An 18550-nucleotide genomic window follows, 5' to 3' on the forward strand; every position below is an offset into this window, starting at 1 on the left:
ATTAGTAGATGTTACTTTAATCACGGATCTAGTATCAAATGGCTGCTTCATAATGGCAAGACATTTTTATTTATTCATTATTGTAATTGTTTCCAAATACTTAAGCTAACCTAAGATCCTTTAATTCCTTCTTCATAATTAAATATTTTGTCAGCAGAATTTTCTTTTGAATGTGGATACATTTTATTACATCTGCAACAGATGCATCGAAGGTATAAAGAATATATTTTCTTGTTTTTAATGTTTTGTGATTGTGTAATTTCCTTTGTCAAAGAAAAAACTGGCAACACATTTTTTTTTTAATTATGGAGCTAAAGAAAAGTATTTTTTGGATAGTATCTGATTTTCTTCAGTAAAAGATAAAGCGCCAAGTAAATAAATTTGTTTCATCTACTATTTGTAAGATTATTCTCCCCATAGCAGTGAATTTCTTTTCTGGCTCAAGATGTTTTGCTGACATGAAATGCTATTATTAGAAAGTAGCTGCTTCACTATTTGTTCCCAGAGCCAGAACATTTTATCATTAGTTGTATTTATTGGTACTTAATTCCCAGTATTTAAACTTATTTTTGTTCATCATTACTTGCATTTTTGTTGATTTAAGTCCCTGTATTTAAGTTTTATTTCTTTATCTTTCTATAATGCTTAGTTTATTTGATCCATGTTGTCTGAAAGCAAGCCTTTTGTAAGGATTAAAGATATTAATTGTACATTTTGTACAGTTTACTCGTGATAAATTTCAGGTACACCTTATAATATACTTTCAATACATCTGCACTATCATATGCAGAATTATGCCCCAGTATGAAGATGTAGGAGAGTCAGCGCCTCACTCAGGTAGGCAGTGGAGCAGGATGATGCAGAAAGAGTAGCAACAAAGGCAGCAGTCAGAAGATCAACTGATTGATCTTGCAGGAGGAGAATGACTTCAGGCAGATGTTCAAGAGCAGCCTCCACTACTGCACTGTCCTCATGCTTGAGGGAAGCCATGACTGCTTGGCCCACCAACCCTCCTAGGGCAGGCCTCTGATGCAGCAGGCGGGCCACCAGATCCCAACACACAAGACGCACCTCTCGGTTGTTGCTCACCATGCCCTCACAGAAAGTGTGAGTAAATGAAGGCAGGGCTGCATTCACCCACCGATCTGGCAAATCGATTACTTTCTTCAGAATGTCTAATCGTGCCTCAGGCAATCCTGTGGTCTCCAACCGAGCCTGCAACTCCCCCACTTGAGCCATAACCCATGGAGGAGCCAGAGGTCCCTGTGGTACTCCTGAGGATAAAACAGGATCAGACCCACATTGTTGGGTCTGCGAGGACTCCTTAGGACGGTCCATGCCCCGAGCTGCAGCAATGGCAGCGAGGGAACGTACAGCAGGTATGTCTGTGTGATGAGCTTGAAGAGTCGCCAACAAGCTAGAATGGGTACAAAGATAAGTACCTGCTGGTCCACCTTGATAGCCAACCCATTCCATCATCAGATGAGAGAAGCGCACCAGCAAGTGATCTAATTCGTGGGTGCGACTGTGTGTTTTGAAAAGTGCCATGAAACTATCAAGAGTTGCTGTGAGGGCTGAGAGGTGCTGAGGTGCAAACAGATGAGGCTGTAACAACTCTAACACCCCTAGCACCATAGAAAAAAGCTCAAGGTGATTGCTGTTTCGCAGAACATTGAGATTTAAGTGGTGGGTCCCCTTCAGAGAGGCAGCCAACAACGGCAGATGGCGTAACACCAGCAGGGGATGGGAGGCTGCTTGTTTTCTCACTGCTGCCTCCAAGTCACACATGCGACGTCGAAAGTCCTGATCTGGTCGAGGAGCAGCCAACATTGTCAGTAGTTTATGGATGACAACATCAGCTCGACTCTCCTGTGCCTGCCCTCCAGAAGCTCCAGCAGCAACTACCCTGCTTATAGTTCCTGCTGGCAGATGTGATATTATCCGTGGCATCCTCAAGTAAAGGTGATACAACAGGTGTCCAGCTGTTCCTTGTGAAGCTTGCTCAAGATGTTCTGCTAAAGCTTGTAACAGTGCTGGATTGTCAGTAAGAATATGAAGGAGCAGAGGCAGGTGAATGTCAAGTGACTCTGGGCCTCTGTTGGCTGCAAAAGCTACTTCACATTCACTCACCATGTATCTGGAGAGATGCACCACCTCTGAAGAGCTGAAGGAAAGCTGACTCTCTTGGGGTACATGTCTGGGTGTGCGGCGCTCACGGCCCTGCCACAGCTTGGGCACGTGTAGCACAGCCCACACAAAATTCAGTACTGATGCTGGATCCAAATTGGGATTGAAGTCATGCAAGAGAGTACGAACACAATGTTCAAGTGTATCCCATCTTGCTTGATGTATAAAAGCAGCCAGAAGGCAAGCTTGACTGTACCCACCTTCCTTCCTCTCTTCAGTGCCTCGCTTTCTAAAAAGGAGTGCTTGTTGTAGGCAGTCTGAACCATTTAATTCAGGATCCAACACTTGCAGCCAATCCAGTAAAAGGGCTGTAGGGGTGCCTGTACTCACTGTAGTACCCATTTCCTGCTTCATAGACACTCCTGATAACAGCAGTTGAGACAGTGCCCCAGTAACAGAGGTGATGTCACGGCTCCACATGGCACGCTCCACAGTGCGACGGATCTCCTTCTCCAAGTCACAAGGCTTAGTGGCAGTAAGATGTTTCAAGACTGTCTCTGTCGATGATGTATCAATTTCAGTCTCAGCTTCTTTCTTGATTTCCTTGCAAGGGACCTCTTCCACATTGAATGACCTGAGAACTTTAGTGAGTGGAGACACCCTATCTGAGGTCTTATGTAGGATGATTGACACAAGCTGGCAAGCTAAGCCATACAAATTTTCACATCCTCTCTTGTTATGTAGGTTCTTGAGCAGGCGGAAGAGTGCTGCAGAGTGGATGTAGTGGTCATGGAGTCCTGCTAAAAAGCTGGGAGCATGGACCTGCAGAAAGTAAAATAAAAAGTCATATGTATAGACATACTGAATTGTGGGTCTTCAATGGCAGAGCACTGATGAGATTATTGTAAGTTTAACTCTCTGGTTCTCCTATCTATCATATCCTCCACTTCAAAATCTCTTCCTCCCACTGCATCCAATGGCAATTACTTGTATTGCCTTCAGTGCTCACCTTAACATTTATTTATTTTTTTTTCACTTCTACTCTTCATCCCTCAAATTAAAGAGATAACACAGGTGTATTTTAGTTAAAAATGTTACCACAGCATTGATATTTTCTGTGTGGATATCAATGCATACATAGTTACGTACCACGCTGTGCACTATAGCACTCAGGCTGCTCAGGAATTCCTTGATGTATGGAGCTTCAGGATCACATCGGCTGATCTCCTTGCTGAAATGTCTTTGCAGGACTCTCATGGTATCTTGTACCTGCATGGAAGATACTTTGTAAATATGGAGGAAGTTTAAGAAACCAACTTGTTAAAATACTTCATAACTGTACTGACATTATTAAACACTTATGAATCAGTATGCCAGATCAAGTGTTGTTATTTGCCTGCTTTTTGTGGTCCCGGTGAAGCCCTTCATTGGTGAAACACTGGAGCACAAATGACTGTACCTCACTTTTGCTCAACTCTGTCTGTTGTGACTGTGATACCTGTAAGACATTTTCACAAAATCAAATACTCTGAAAGGTATTCAAAGAATGTTTCCTAAGAAGGTGGCCAAGAGTCTCCACCTTTCCCTATTGACAGATTTCCTTCTTGCCTATTCACATATATTCTTTTACTCTATGACTGAAAATAAGCTAAACTTTGCAAACAATCCATGTTCCATTCCAAAGAGACAGCCAGCATCACCTTGAGAGGAGTGACGAGTGGTGAGATGTGAGGCAGCTGCTCCCCTCCAGTGGCATCCAGGTCGTCCCGCTCGCCAAGTGTGGCAGCAAAGGCATGGCCACCCTGAGCTCCCCGCTGATGCTGGACCTAAAAAAAAAAAAAAAAAACACTCCTATACTTCTTTTCTATTACATTCCACACAAAATTTATGATGAACTTGTTTAAGTCAAAGCTTACTGACCCATATACTGTAACACTACTCTCTCATCACAATTACTTCCATTGCCCATATATATTATTATTTGGATTTTCAAGAATATTTCTTCAGTAAATAATATAAGAATTTGTCAACTGAACTATAAAAAACACCCTTGAAAACTTGTTTAACTTTTAAAAACACTTGGGGTGTAACACAAGTGTTTCAGAATATGGTTCTACAGGGAAAATTGTATTTCTTAAATTTTATTATGATGAGAAACATTCTCATTCTACAATTTGAGAAACACACAGAATATGAAGGAATCAACACCTCACCTCCACCAGCTGAGCCATGTAAGTCTTGTGGCTCTTGTCCAGAACTGCTGCTGCTACTGCTTCATCATTTGTGTTGACAGCCATGTCCAAGGCACACAGCAGCTTGGTCATGCTGCCTACTGGGATGCCAAATGACTGGATGAACAAAACTAGCTGAGACGGCTCCAGGTCCTGAAAGAAAAGACATGTACATACACAAAATATGAAAATGGATCTATCATAACATATTATAGTACTTTGAGTAAGGAGCACATCCCAAGATTAGGGACCTATAAAACAAAATTTTCAAATAGTTATGCCTAACAATCAATTTTGGTCTTAGATTACAGAATGTTAAATCATGAAAATTATAAGAATAATGATACAAAAATAATATATATCACTCATTAAATTATTAGTGTTTTTTTAGTGTTAATTTCTTTTAGAAAAGCAATATGGTTATCATATATGCACCACTTCTAAGAACTAAATACACACACGCACGTACAATGGTTCGTTTTAATAACAAAGTCCCTATAATCAGATAAAAATTTAGATATATATTTCATGACTAAATTACATATTAAACAGATTACTATCTACATAATGATTAACTACAACATTATGAGCTCAGGCTATGGCACACCTGAAGGATTAAGAAACAGGACACACTACTAACCTTAAGGGCAGCATCCACCAGCTGGGGCACTGTTGACCTGATCATCTTCAGCTTGAGCCAATCAGGAAGAAGAAGAGCTTCTTCTGAAGTATCTACCAAGAAGGCTTGAGGCATTTCCTCTTGCTCAGGGAACCATGTTGTGAGAAGTTCATGGAAGAGGTCATGGCTGTTGTCTGGGCCATGAGTCAGTAGAATGACCATAGCATGCACCACAAGGATGTGCATGACAGCCTGCTCCCCTGTGGCCCATTGCACCCGCACTTGGTCCTGACTCTCAGACCAGCTAAATGACTCCCGTGGGGGCAGCCGCACCCCACGCATGTAGTTGATGAAGATGATGAGCAGAGCTTTGAGTGTGCTGTGGCAGTGTGGGAATGGCTGGCTGGGACGGTCTGGGGCAGGGAGGATGGCAGATATCATGGTGCAGCGCTCCACAATTAGCTGAGCCATGTCCTGCACCAGCTCTGCCTGATCTTGTAGTGGGTCATTTTTGGTGTGCACAGCCAAGAAGCGTATGTAGGCACTGACAGCATGGGGATCAGTCTCTATTTGACAAGCAGCACGCAGGGCCTGACTGGCCACACCCTGCACCAGGTCAAATCCTGGGAGGTTAGGAAGGTGTTGTAGGAGCCAAGCATGTGGGGTGTGGGCATCCCCTTCCCCAGTATCCATGGGGTCCCCTAGGGGAGCCACCACCAGCTGAAGGCCCCGCACTGCTTGCGTGCGTGCTGCTGCCTGCTGTGAACTCAACCGCCGTAAGAAATATTCCAGAATTTCCACACTAACTCCATCTTCTTGACGTGGAGCACGTAACAAGGAGCGGAGATGCTGAAGTAACTGGTGATGACGAGCAGCTCCTTCTCCTGCCCCAACTCCACCTCCCGCTTCACTTAGTAGAAATTCACACAAGCACTGGACAGGCAGCACAGAAAAAGCACCTTCACTGCTCTGCACTAACTCAGCCAGCCATGGCATGCTCTGTGATGCTCCCTGACGCTGAATGATGTCAACCAGAAAGTCTGGGTTTCTGCTGCGACAAAGGAGGTGACCAACTTTATGGGATGTGTTGAGGGCTTTGAGCTGATCCAGGACAATAGGAGGAGGCTTTCTGGCAGGGCCATTTGGGTCAAGAGTTATCAATTGACTTAGCAATAAACTGTTTTGTTCAGTTATAGTCTTTTGAGCAAGATGAGACTCAAAATCTAGAATCTGTTGCCGTTCCAAGGCCCATAGGTGGAGCTCCTGTGCTGTCATCTCATCACCTTTCTCCCCAGATGCCAGTGTAGGGGGAGGGAACACAAATGAGTTTGTGATGCACATCTCCATCAATGTGCGAAGAGTTGGATAGGACTCCCAAGCCAGCAGGCCAAACACTGTTGGATTGTGGGCCGTTATAAGCAGCAGCATGATCCAGGACTTCCAATAAAGATTAGCAATTGCTGTTTTGGGTGGCCTGTACCCCTGGGGTAAAGGGGAATTTTCTGGAGGTATATATGGACACAAATTAAAGATGAGTTCCACCACTTTTGTGTCATCTACATGCAACACTTCAATATCATCACTATGCAGGGCAGCAGCTCTCTTGATGATTTTATCTACCAGCTCTATGAGATCTTGTGGCTTGATCCACTGGTCCTTCATCACCGCCATCATCAGCAATCTTGTCAGGGTTTCTTGCTTGACAGGAATCTCCGATGTGAGACGGAAGTACAGCGGGCGATCATTCTCAGTGGGCCAGTTGTCCTTGACATAATAAACCTCAGCCTGCTCAAACATGAGCAGTTTGTGGAGGCAGCGAGTGAATTCCTCCTTACTGGGGCTGTAGCACTTGGGCACCACTTTGTACAGCCAGTGTAGGGCATCACGCTGAATGCAGGCCACCAGCTCTTGATACCTTCGCACGGACTCCAACTCTCTTGGCTCCCCTCGATACAACTGCCCTCCACTCTCCCGCACCTGAGGTGAGATGGCCACAAACATGGTCAGCACAATGAGATCTGTTATGCTGTGAAACATACGCTCCTTAAATTCAAAGGATTCACGGAAAGTAGCATCTTTGCGGTCCTTCATCAAGCCTTGACAAAATTTCTGGAATTGCATGTCATGTCTGAGGGCACGAACAATCTCTCGCAAAAGAGCTCGTAAAGCACGTAAGTAATCTTCTCGATTGCACAACAATTCCTGAAATTCCTCAGCCAAAATTATGGCTGCATGTTCTGGTGCAAACTGGAAAATGACAGAAAGTATGGACATATTGCTGGGATTTCTGGCCTGGGAGAGTTCATTGTAGAGTGTGTGCTTCATCACAGAAGGAATGTTGTCAGCATGGGCAGCCAGCAGTTCCTTAAGACACGACATATACTGATTAATGAGAGGTTTGTGCTTCAGACGGATCCGGATAATGTGGCTAATGCATTCCACATCTAACTGAGAGTGAGTGCTGCAGTTCAGGCACAGGGACATGAGAAGCTCTGTGGCAGGACGCTGCAGCTTAGCACTTTGCAGCCACTGCTCCAACCGAGGAGCCACTTGCCGCCTCACCTCCACGATGCCACACACTGATGATAAGAAACGAATGAAATTTCTTGTCACTGTATCAGGACTCTGGTGACGCACTCCCAACTGATGCTGCACGGCTTCCATAACCATTTCCTCCACCTCTGAGGCTAGGGCAGCATAGCGATTGACCACACTCACATCCAGACTCTCTTTGCACTCTAGGGAAAGCTCAGAGTCTCCATCTCCTGAATCACCACCACCACCAGAGCCCCCAGACACAGGTGGAGAGGGACAATCCTGTCTGCTGCCCATCCCAACATCAGGATACAATAAACTCTTAGGGGGCAACTTTGTCTTGAAGGCTGTGGCAATGTTATCTACAAATCCCCTGCAGTCCTCATGATCTACCCACAGCCTCTCACCCAAGGAATCTTCAATATATACACGCACAAAGATATCTGGCCATGCTCTCTCATCCTGGAAAGCAGCCAGAAGAATGTTTGCGGCAAGAACTGATACAGCAGCATTACCTTTAGACTTGTAAGTCATAGAGTGGTCCCGTTTCAACAGGGAACAAAAAGCTTCCACCACCATGTCTGATTTGCTGAAAAGGTGTGGCTTCACTTTCGCAAGGTACATGAGGGAAAAGCACAGCAGGTTGTCAGGCTTTGTGCGGTGAGAACGGAGAGTCTTCACAGCCCCACACAAGTACATTTCTGCTCCTTCATAATCCTCTACAGCTTCTATAAATGGGATCAAATCATTGGGATCCACCTGTTAAAGGAAAATTTTTCTATATAAGGAAAATGTAATAACTATTCACAAGGACTATAAAGGCCAAAGAACTACAAAGTTACAATAGTTGTTGTAAAATTATATGAAAAGAATGCATGCACACACTGAAGTACACTATCAAGCCCAATGCTAGTACTCAATCTCTTGCATCAGTCAACCCAAGATGTACCCTCACTTTATCAAGGCATACTGTGCACAATTCTTAAAAGTTATTTTGAAACTATCAGCATTCTTTTCTTTTATAAATAATTATATTCCTTTTACAGCTTTATATCTAACAAAAAAAATATGACAAAATAGTGTAGAATTTTTATCATTGGAGGAAGAGATTATTCACTTACCTCAGTGGCTACATTTTCCCATTCCTCACTTAGCAGGTTCACCATGTCCCCACTGCCCTGTTTGGCAACTCCAGTCCGTCCAGCTGCAGACGCAGCCCCAAAACCTGGCTTGTTCTTTTTGGCCAATAATGCTGAGCTGCCACACCCTCCATCTCGTCCTCTCTCACCAGGAGCACCTGTACAAACCAAGAAGTCAATGTGAAACATATATTTATTCTCATCATATACAGGAAGAATGGCATGCAAGACAGAGTTAAGTTGGATTAGGTCTGGTTTGCTATGGTTTAGTAAGGGAAACAGAAATAGACTAATTTTGGCATCTTATGTAAAGTCTAAGGATATAAATCTATAATTTGGTGTTGAAATAAGAAAAGTTTGATAGGTTAAGCTAAGGTAATATAATAAAATATGGCCTATTTTCTTGTTGCTACTTATAAACATGACGGAAATTAACCAAACCTTTATTCTAAACACCAACCTGCAGTCTTCCCGGTGACGAAGGATGAGCCGTGGCCCGCAGTCTTGTCTATCTGGGCATCACTGCGGCCTGACTTGGTGCCCAGAGTGATCAAGTTCCCCGGCGGGACGTTCTTCGGTTTGGCGCCGCGAGGGCCTTTCCGCTCCATTATCACTGTATTACCTGCTGCTTGCTGCCTCAACGATTTAAGTCATATCTCACTACTCCCCTGCCACTCACTTCATCTCGTTATGGTAGCTAATAGGAAAGGAAACGCTCAGTTAAACACGGCACCAACAGAAGCGAGAGTTTGTTGACAATCTCGTGTCACCTTCCCTCGAGTTGCTGTGAAGCTTTCCCAACGGTACGACGCTCCTCCTCCTGTGTTATCTGTTTGCTTGTGAAGGTGCCACTGTGCTCTCTCTATCTCTAACTCAATTGGTCGTACTATGGTTCACCTTCACCCTATATTTCGTGCAATGTTGCTGAAATATTTTTGATATAATTGATAATCTTATTTTTCCATGTATGTATGTAACCTATGTATGTATGTATGTATGTACTGTAGCCCATGTATGAACGTATGTATGTAGGTATGCATGTATGTGTACCTGGATTAATGTATGTACTCCTTCTTCAAGCATCCTTCCTATCCTTATTTCTCGACACATCAATTCATGGGATCAAATAGCAGATAAGTATTATAAGCCAGTCTTAAAGTGTCAAATCACACCCTTTTCTATCTCAGCTTCAGCCCCAAACCCTCCTTGTTGCTATACGTTTCTGGGTTTCTCACATGTACTTATTACCTCCATCAAAATTCCCTCCCCCCCCCTCTCTCTCTCAAATTAAATATTTTGGTGTGTGTGTGTGTGTGTGTGTTTTATATTATCTTCTGGAGAGAGAGAGAGAGAGAGAGACTTATGTAATAATCTAATCTTGCCTTTGGGTTGTCGTACTTATCATCCCAATACGATCAAACTAAAACATTCTTACTGGAGTTTCGCATTATATCATATGATTTTGGTGAAAAGAAATGTGGTATTACTTGTACACGTCCTGCCCATTGCCCTGATACATAATTAATTCACAACGTAAGATTTTCACTTCAGCTCCCAACGCAAACAACAACAAAAGGACGGAGTGAGGAGCTACACTTTCCTTTCATTGTTCTTTTAAAGGTGAGATTAGGAGTGTCAAGGGAAGTCTACCCTCTAATAGTGTGACTCTGCCCTCCAGTCGGTCTGGCCTAGCTCGTATTGCAGGAGTTTTTATGCTCAACAGAAATAGAGGAGTGTCTTGGAAGGGAATCGGGGTTGACGAAATTCCACTTAAATCAGCGCCGGTATATAGATGATAATTTGTAATATGTCCGTGTTCCTCCTCCTCTCCTATCCCCAAAACTCTTTTCAGCTTATACTTACCTCTCATCTTCAACGACCTTGTTGGATCTGTGGGAAATTGTTTATTAGGGGAAACCAAGTAACTGTTATTTGAAGACTGTTCTCTTGTAATCTTAGCAAGCCAGTGTTTTCAGCTGTTTGGCTCAGAGATTCCCTAATTACCTTTTCTAAGTTCTACAATTTGGTCTTATCCACCCATATAAAGTTATATTATACAGGATGAAATAAAACACTTTTTGGCCCATCATAAACTGGGACATTGGAACAATTCTCTTTGAATTTTTATCATGACTGGAGGAGCATACTACTAAAAAAGCTTAGGAAATCTGCTACAATTTAGTTTTCATTATGAAAGATCATCTATGTTGCAGAATTGATGCTGCTCTGCCCAGGAGGTTTTGTGTGGCGGGCGGTGCGACTACATGGACAGAGAGTGTGCTGGCCCAGCACTAGGAATGTCCACGCCCGTCGCACTGCCTATCTAGTCGGTACCAGTCAGGGTCATTCATGTACAGCTCTTATTACTATTATTGTTTTATTTATTTGTTTTTATATAGTGTACGTATTGCCAGTCATTCACTTTCTCACTTGCCCATCTCATTGAGGCTTTTATCATATCTGAGAGGAGTTCAGCCTTTGTGCAGTGTTTACTGACAATCTGTGAAAACTATACCTTTAGAAATATCTACTGGAATAGAGACTAGAGCATTTTCTCTCTCTCTCTCTCTCTCTCTCTCTCTCTCTCTCTCTCTCTCTCTCTCTCTCTCTCTCTCTCTCTCTCATTGAAGATATCCTGGGTTTTCTATAGCATTAGATTTTAAGCCACAAAGTTGTATGAACACTTGAATTATCCCTTTCCTCAGGAGTCACTGCAAGTGCTGGGTCTGCCTGAGGGCAGTGACCAGGGTGCCGTGAGGGATCGCTTCTTAAAACTAGCCAAGAAGCTGCACCCAGACAGTGGGCATCCTGAAGCCAGTGCTGAACAGTTCCAAGTGGTGAGAGCAATTTGCTATTATAGTATCACATCTATATAAAAAATCATAATTTCATTACTTTCAGCAGTAAATCTGAAGTTCTAAAGACTATGATTGTTGTTCTCTTGGTTTGTTGTTCTCTTGATCTCACCATGAAACAGCCATCACTTGAGACACAACGTTTATTCATGTCCATCTAGCACAGCCACCTTTGTTTAGTAACAGGATTGTCATTGCAAAATAGCCATAAGTGTTAAGGTTTTTATTTCTTATTTCTATGAAATCAGTTTAATTGTCTGAGAGAGAGAGAGAGAGAGAGAGAGAGAGAGAGAGAGAGAGAGAGAGAGAGAGAGAGGTCTATGGAGGGGGAAAAGGCAGGCCTGTGATATATATGAGAGGCAACTTTAGCCAATAAAGTTATCATTATCAATTTATTGGTTATTGTGATCATTCTTTTCATTATTGTGCCATGCTATGCCTAGCATTCCTTCCTTGCATACTGAGATCCTTTTCAAGTCAGGCCATCATATTGACCTTATTAGCAATTAAGCAACTGCTGGTTACAGTAGATTTGTTCTGACTGTTAGCAGTATCTACATAGTAACAGGGGCACGTTTCATATAAAGAAGTACAAATAATTATTACATACACTTTTCTTCTCCAGGTTGAGAAAGCCTACCGTAGCTTGCTGAACAAATTCAGTGAGGAGCGTGCCGAGCGGCAGCGGTGTGAGGGGGAGTATGGCCTCTATTATAGACCTGAGAGGGCAGAGGAGCATCATGAGGAGAAGGAAGAAGAAGAAGAAGAACAAGATATCAAGGTAAGTCTCCTTAACATTCTCTGAAGTGCTTGGAAGAAAAACTAAGAACTATAGAATAAAGACCATCATTTAGATTTTGATATATGAGAACTAATCTTGTAGTACCTGAACTACTGTGTCCTGCTCTTTGCACAAAATTCCTGACACAGTTTTGCACAGATTTGTCTCAGAGAACTATCACTATGAGACAGACCTTAAGATTATATTATAATCTGCTAGGATCACTTATGAGCTTCCCAGGGCTTATCATTACACTTTGTTATGCAATTCATGATCACCATTTTACATGCAGTCCTTATATTTATCACTGTTATTTAGAGACACATCACGATCATCATCATCATCAACAAAATCACTGATAACTTCTCTGAATAGCAAAGATTGAACGGTTACCAAAAATACTCTTGACTCCATGAGAGAACCTTGGGATACACCTGAGTTTCTCAGGAAAATAAATATTGCCCATAGTACAAGGTAGCTCAATTGTACAAAACTATGTAGGTATTAAAAATCATCATGTGATAGTAGAAACTTATTGTGTACATTAGAAAAGCATGTAATGTGAGCAATACTTTGAGAGAAAGAGAGGAAATCACAGCAGTTGATAGTATAGTTTACAAGTGTGATATAAGAAGGAGAGCAATGCTTTTAAAGAAATTGTTTGGCATCTGAATCAGATTCCTCATCCATACTGACTTTTTTTATTCCCACCTTCCTCTGCCCAGCACACAGCACCCCAGCATCGGCAGTACCTCAGCTATGAGGGGATAGGCATGGGTACGCCTTCTCAGCGACAGAAGCAGTATGCCAGCTACCAGGCCATGAGGGCAGCAAGTAGTGTGAATGAGTACAGGGTGAAGAAGATCTCATATGAGTACCCTGAAACAGCCTTGCAGCAGAAAGAGAGAGCTGCTGCCAGGAAAATCAGAACCAGGTGGGGATTGTGAAGGTGAGAGAAGGTGATGGAAGCTCATAAGTAATAGGAGGAAAATATTCCATGTTCTAAAGATCCATTAAAAAAAGTTATGTGTATCATGTTGCATGTTAAGTTTTTAAAAGTCAAGAAAATTTCAAATATCCAAACAAAGTTATGCTAACCTTTAAGTCTCTTCTTTTGTCATTCATAAATATAACAGATAATGCATCTCCAAGAAAGAAAGATATATTTGAAGTGCTTATTGTTATAACTTTATACAAAGAAACATGAATTAACAAGTAGTATATATAGTAGTATATATATATATATATATATATATATATATATATATATATATATATATATATATATATATATATATATATATATATATATATATATATATATTTGCACACAGCTTTACCACACACTTCCCTCCCACAACACCATCATGCTCCTATTGATTTTTCTAGGTATGGCATTGACCGCATGGTAGACGACATGATTCAAGAAGCCATGGCCAAGGGGGAGTTTGACAACCTGTCCAATGCTGGGAAACCCCTCAAGGAGCGGCCCGTCAACCCCTATGTGGATACTGTCACACATCGCATCAATGAGGTGTGTGGATTTACTCATGCATTTATGAAGTTGTAATATGCAGGATTTGAATCAATCTCATGTTGTGTGTAGCTGTGCCTCATTGATTAATATTTATGCTTAATTCTTGTTGGTCATCATAATAATTTGTTTCCCAGGTCCTAATCAATAATGGTTATGCCCCTGAGTGGGTGTTACTGGAGAAGGAGATCAGAGAGGCACGGGAGGACCTACGGAATTCTCTGAAAATTGTTAGAGAGCAGCTGGGACCTCTTCCCCTCACTAAAGAGGAAGAGGTACATTGTGTCTTCACTTATTATGAGGTCCCTTTACAGACACTTTCTTGAACTTACTTGCACATGCTCTTAAAATTGTGTTATTGTGTTTCTAGTTACATACACTGAAATCAATATCAGTCTTGCAATTGTGCATATCAAGAAAGTATGACTGTGTCTGAACCTTGAGAAAGTATATATTGTTCATTGAGAGTTCCATTTCCACATGTAGCTACATTATATCTAAGTCATTTTATTAAAGAACTTTCTAATCTCAGCTTATCCATGTTGAGTGTTTGAGTGCAGGATGCTTGATATATGCCTGGTTTTCATATAATGGTTATAACCTGAGATTGTACACACTAGTATGAAGATGTGTGCACTGTGTAAAAAGTAAGGCACATAGTTACTACTTTTTATCACCCATGCCATGTTATCTTCCCCAACAGAAGAAGTGGTCAGTGTCGCAGGAGCTGCTGCAGTCCAAGATAACTGCCATAAACAAGAAAATTGACAATTACAACTTACTTGTACCTCTCCTTAAGCAGCAGCTGACCCACTTCCAACTGCACCGAGAGGCACACAAAATCCTGACAGAGGGGCGCAGCAGGAACAGAGCAGAGCTGCAGCAGGAAGAACAGCAACCTAGTGAAGAAAAAGAGAGGCAAAGAATGTTTTCATCAACATGGAATATATTCAGATTGTTTAGAATGTATAGGTAATATTTATTGATAACTATATTTTAGTCTATTTAGTAGGTGAGTGAAGCCTTCATATATTTGCTTTTATATAAAGATGTGATGCTGGTGGAAATTAACATTAAAATTATTTAGCTCATAGATCCCAGAATTTTGAAGTTATCCTCATTCTGGTACACAATACAGTATAAAATGTTTTATAGTCCACAGTACCCATAGTAAAGGGTTTAAGCAGCTTTGTGGTGTGTACTTAATGTGACAAGACTTAAGCCAAATAGTAAAGAAATGCCATTGGTGGTAGACAGACAGAGAGACAGAGACAGACATAAGGCAGATACACACACACACTGGAGGGCAGGGGGATGGTTTTGGTCTGGATTTGATGTCATGTTTTTAGGGTGGGGCCTGGGGCCTCTGCATGGGGCTTCACTTTCAAACCTTTTGAAGTTTTATTGGAGGCATTTTAGGGGTTATTTATCTACTTTTGTGGTTTATTCTCTTGTGTATGCTGAAAGCTATCATGCTTCACCTGATGTGGCACATGTCCCTAGGTGATTTAGAATAGTCTCTCATTTCCGACGTGAAAGAAAACTACGTTTATAGGCGTAAACAAAAGGAGAAACTATTTCGAAAACGCCTTAAGCGCTTGCTTTCTTTGATTCTAAAAAAAAAAAAAAAAAAAAAAAAAATTATCATCATTATCCTGTCAGCAGTGAATAATCAGATAATTGAATAGAGGACCATTCCGTTTAGGCGCTTTTACCAGTATCATCCAGCTCCACACGTTATCTCGAGGATCCGAGTTCAACTGCTGCCGGAAGCCGTTTTTTTTTTTTTTTTTTTTCTTTCTCTCCTAGATATTGTCGAGTGGCTGAGGAACACCCGCGCATTTCTTATCAACTACATCTTCAACAGTGATTACACCCGGAAACTCTGATAGGGTGCAAGAACTTCTGCAAAAGTCACTCAAAATGTGTTTCCACGAGTCGTGCTCACCGCTTACAAATAACAAACCGACCATTTCATTTTCATCTAGAAAAAAAGGCTTATAAAAGAAAGGAAGAAAAGAAAACAAAGTTCTAAACATGGCCAGTATCGTCTGTATGAGTAGCTTGCTCTTTTTATGTATGTACAGTTACATTATGCATTAAACTTCAGTTTACTCACTGCTTATCGAAGGTGCCTCAAGATCACCAATCACTAAAAGCATAGGCTACATAACAATATATATATATATATATATATATATATATATATATATATATATATATATATATATATATATATATATCGAGGAATACCACGTTCACCATTGTTTGTAAGGCATATCGAGGATGTAAGAGCTATAGATCTATAGCTGTGTCTCTGTGGGAAAATTTATAAATTTTCCCACAGAAACGCAGCATCACAGATTCACCACAACCCTCTGACGTAAACACTACTGAGTGTGGGCGAGACGTGGCGTGCCTGTGTTGGACCTCTCAGCGATACGGAAAAGGGGAATGTGAATTATATACATGCCTGTCCTTCTGTCATGATATGGGTGTGTGCAGATATATAATTATGCATGCATATATGCATTTTACCATTTACAAAAGTATATATATATATATATATATATATATATATATATATATATATATATATATATATATATATATATATATATATATATATATATATATATATATATATATATATATATATATATATATATATATATATATATATATATATATCGTCTTTATCCTCACGCACTTGTATATACTGTACACATGCACATGTATAGTACATTATAAATAAGAAAAAAAAAAATAAATAAATAAATTAAAAAAAAAAAAAAAAAAAATATATATATATATATATATATATATATATATATATATATATATATATATATATATATATATATATATATATATATATATATATATATATATATATATATATATATATATATATATATATATATATATATATATATATATATATATATATATATATATATATATATATATATATATATATATATATATATATATATATATATATATATATATATATATATATATATATATATATATATATATATATATATATATATATATATATATATATATATATATATATATATATATATATACTATACATGTGCATGTGTACAATATATGCAAATGCGTGAGGACAAAGACGATGTAAGGTAGCACACGGCGGTCTCTTTGCGTCAGCGTGGCGTACTTAAGGGGAAGGGACCACCGCTATTCTTGGAGGCTAAATGAGAGCTCAAAGAAGCCCTCATTTTAGACACCTGAATGTCCACTCTCTGTGCCCTCATTCCTCATTCCCCGTGACTCCCCGCATATCCTGGCGGCGAGGTGTGAACGCGCCGCACACCGATACATAACGCCGCGGTTTGCCCTTCACCCCATCAGGGTCAAGTGCTTAATAAGTGGCCTTGAAAGTTCACTATTTCCTTCTGTAACAAGACTGACTCCTTAATTCGGTGGCGGTGCGTGCAGACCACCAGACGCTCCTTTGTGAGTCCTTCATCCTTCATCATTCTGGGATTAACTAAGGGATGTGTTAGATGTTTACACTACGTAAGGGAAGATTATAAAAACGTGTGTGTGTGTGTGTGTGTGTGTGTGTGTGTGTGTGTGCTGTCAAGGCTCTCTGTCTAATAACTCTAAGCGATGAAGTAGACATATCATTTCATTCAAAAGTTGCAGCAGTTTCAGTAAAGCAGCTCGTCTGTATATCCTGAGATCCTCATCACTTCTTCCGTCACTGCTCTCATTATCCTAACCTCCCCTCATTTCTCCCTATCACGGGGTGAGGGAAAGGAACAAAGAATTGGCACAGAATTTTATGGGTATACCGAATGGACCCAATGTGGCCAGGCGCAGTGCCAAGCCCTCAATAATTACATCGTTCGTCGGCCTGCCTATGAAGAGGGTGGTCGGGGCAGCAGCTCGTCTCACGCTTCGCCATATGACTCTTGCAAATATTACACTTACACGTGACTCTTGCTGCTCGAGAACGCTTACTCAGCCAGACAGGATATGTTACACTTCCATGTGCATGTCGACTCTGCACACAATTCTGGTTAAAAACATAGTCAGTCAAAGTTCAACATGAATTAATTAGGGTAAAGTTCTTGCATGATTACGAAAATGTTACGAGGAACATCTAAAATAGTTATACTTACATATTTCCTTTTACAATGCTCACAGTGATAAGAAACATTACATGAAAAATGAGATGAAAAAAATGATAAACCTGATAATATGTAATGTAGATTAACTAAATTCCAAGATGACGATAGAAACGGTAAAAAGGGATTAAGAAGTCTACCTAGCCGCTCTTTCTCAATCCTCTCTTTCTTCTCCCTCATCCTCCTCCTTCAGCGTGACCACAAGAAAGACCACCTTGTATGCAGGTAGACAGGGACTTGCTAGTATTCTCCCGCTAACAGTGAGACGCCTCACTGCCCTCGCCAGCCGCCGGCAGCTCTGCGATCATTGCCTCGCCTCAATGTGATAAGACGCCGCCCTCACTGCCACCACCACTACGCCGGGCAAGGTCACACAGCAAGGGTTAGACAAATATCCTTACACACACACACACACACACTACTATCCTCTCACTCAAGACACGCTAGTAAGTCAAATACAAGAAGCTCTGTAATGGACCCCTGTAAAAAGACGACCATTCAGAGACCCGTGACTGTACTCGGCTTCCCGCCACCACCTTTACTCAGTCCTTCTTCACAGACAA

At 41.0% G+C, this 18550-nt stretch overlaps 2 protein-coding genes and 1 long non-coding RNA gene across 5 annotated transcripts in view; 1 reads left to right on the plus strand and 2 right to left on the minus strand.

Moving 5' to 3' along the window:
- Positions 1-708: 708 nt before the first annotated feature.
- On the minus strand, positions 709-9928 carry LOC123499769 (integrator complex subunit 1-like). The gene is made up of 8 exons (XM_045248233.1): positions 9112-9928; positions 8634-8809; positions 4999-8271; positions 4341-4511; positions 3828-3953; positions 3524-3625; positions 3277-3396; positions 709-2949 (listed from the first exon to the last, which is right to left on the minus strand). The coding sequence occupies exons 1-8, from the start codon at positions 9257-9259 to the stop codon at positions 793-795; spliced, it is 6273 nt and encodes a 2090-aa protein (XP_045104168.1). The 5' UTR covers positions 9260-9928; the 3' UTR covers positions 709-792.
- On the plus strand, positions 9436-14916 carry LOC123499770 (dnaJ homolog subfamily C member 28-like). 2 transcript variants are annotated; one of them, XM_045248235.1, is made up of 8 exons: positions 9436-9454; positions 10865-10977; positions 11357-11488; positions 12132-12287; positions 13013-13221; positions 13677-13821; positions 13959-14096; positions 14525-14916. In XM_045248235.1, the coding sequence occupies exons 2-8, from the start codon at positions 10870-10872 to the stop codon at positions 14795-14797; spliced, it is 1161 nt and encodes a 386-aa protein (XP_045104170.1). In that variant the 5' UTR covers positions 9436-9454; positions 10865-10869; the 3' UTR covers positions 14798-14916. The 2 variants fall into 2 exon arrangements, with proteins under 2 accessions (XP_045104170.1, XP_045104169.1); XM_045248234.1 differs by lacking the exon at positions 9436-9454 and adding an exon at positions 10021-10271.
- Positions 14437-18550, minus strand: part of LOC123499772 — a 66517-nt gene continuing 62403 nt past the window's right edge. For both annotated transcript variants that reach the window (XR_006673099.1, XR_006673100.1), the window contains exon 4: positions 14437-14720. This is a non-coding gene — a long non-coding RNA (uncharacterized LOC123499772). The remainder of the gene's footprint in view (positions 14721-18550) is intronic.

This window comes from Portunus trituberculatus, chromosome 50, assembly GCF_017591435.1.
Source record: "Portunus trituberculatus isolate SZX2019 chromosome 50, ASM1759143v1, whole genome shotgun sequence".
NCBI classification, from domain to species: domain Eukaryota; kingdom Metazoa; phylum Arthropoda; class Malacostraca; order Decapoda; family Portunidae; genus Portunus; species Portunus trituberculatus.

Excerpts from the sequence above, each read along its gene's own strand:
- LOC123499770 (XM_045248235.1), top strand. The coding sequence starts at position 10,870 with ATGCTGCTCTGCCCAGGAGGTTTTGTGTGGCGGGCGGTGCGACTACAT. Across the intron at positions 10,978-11,356 it reads CCCGTCGCACTGCCTATCTA|GAGTCACTGCAAGTGCTGGG; the intron begins GTCGGTACCAGT and ends CCCTTTCCTCAG. Across the intron at positions 11,489-12,131 it reads GTGCTGAACAGTTCCAAGTG|GTTGAGAAAGCCTACCGTAG; the intron begins GTGAGAGCAATT and ends TTTCTTCTCCAG.
- LOC123499769 (XM_045248233.1), bottom strand. The coding sequence starts at position 9,259 with ATGGAGCGGAAAGGCCCTCGCGGCGCCAAACCGAAGAACGTCCCGCCG. Across the intron at positions 3,397-3,523 it reads ACCGGGACCACAAAAAGCAG|GTACAAGATACCATGAGAGT; the intron begins GCAAATAACAAC and ends TCTTCCATGCAG. Across the intron at positions 2,950-3,276 it reads GTGCTATAGTGCACAGCGTG|GTCCATGCTCCCAGCTTTTT; the intron begins GTACGTAACTAT and ends TACTTTCTGCAG.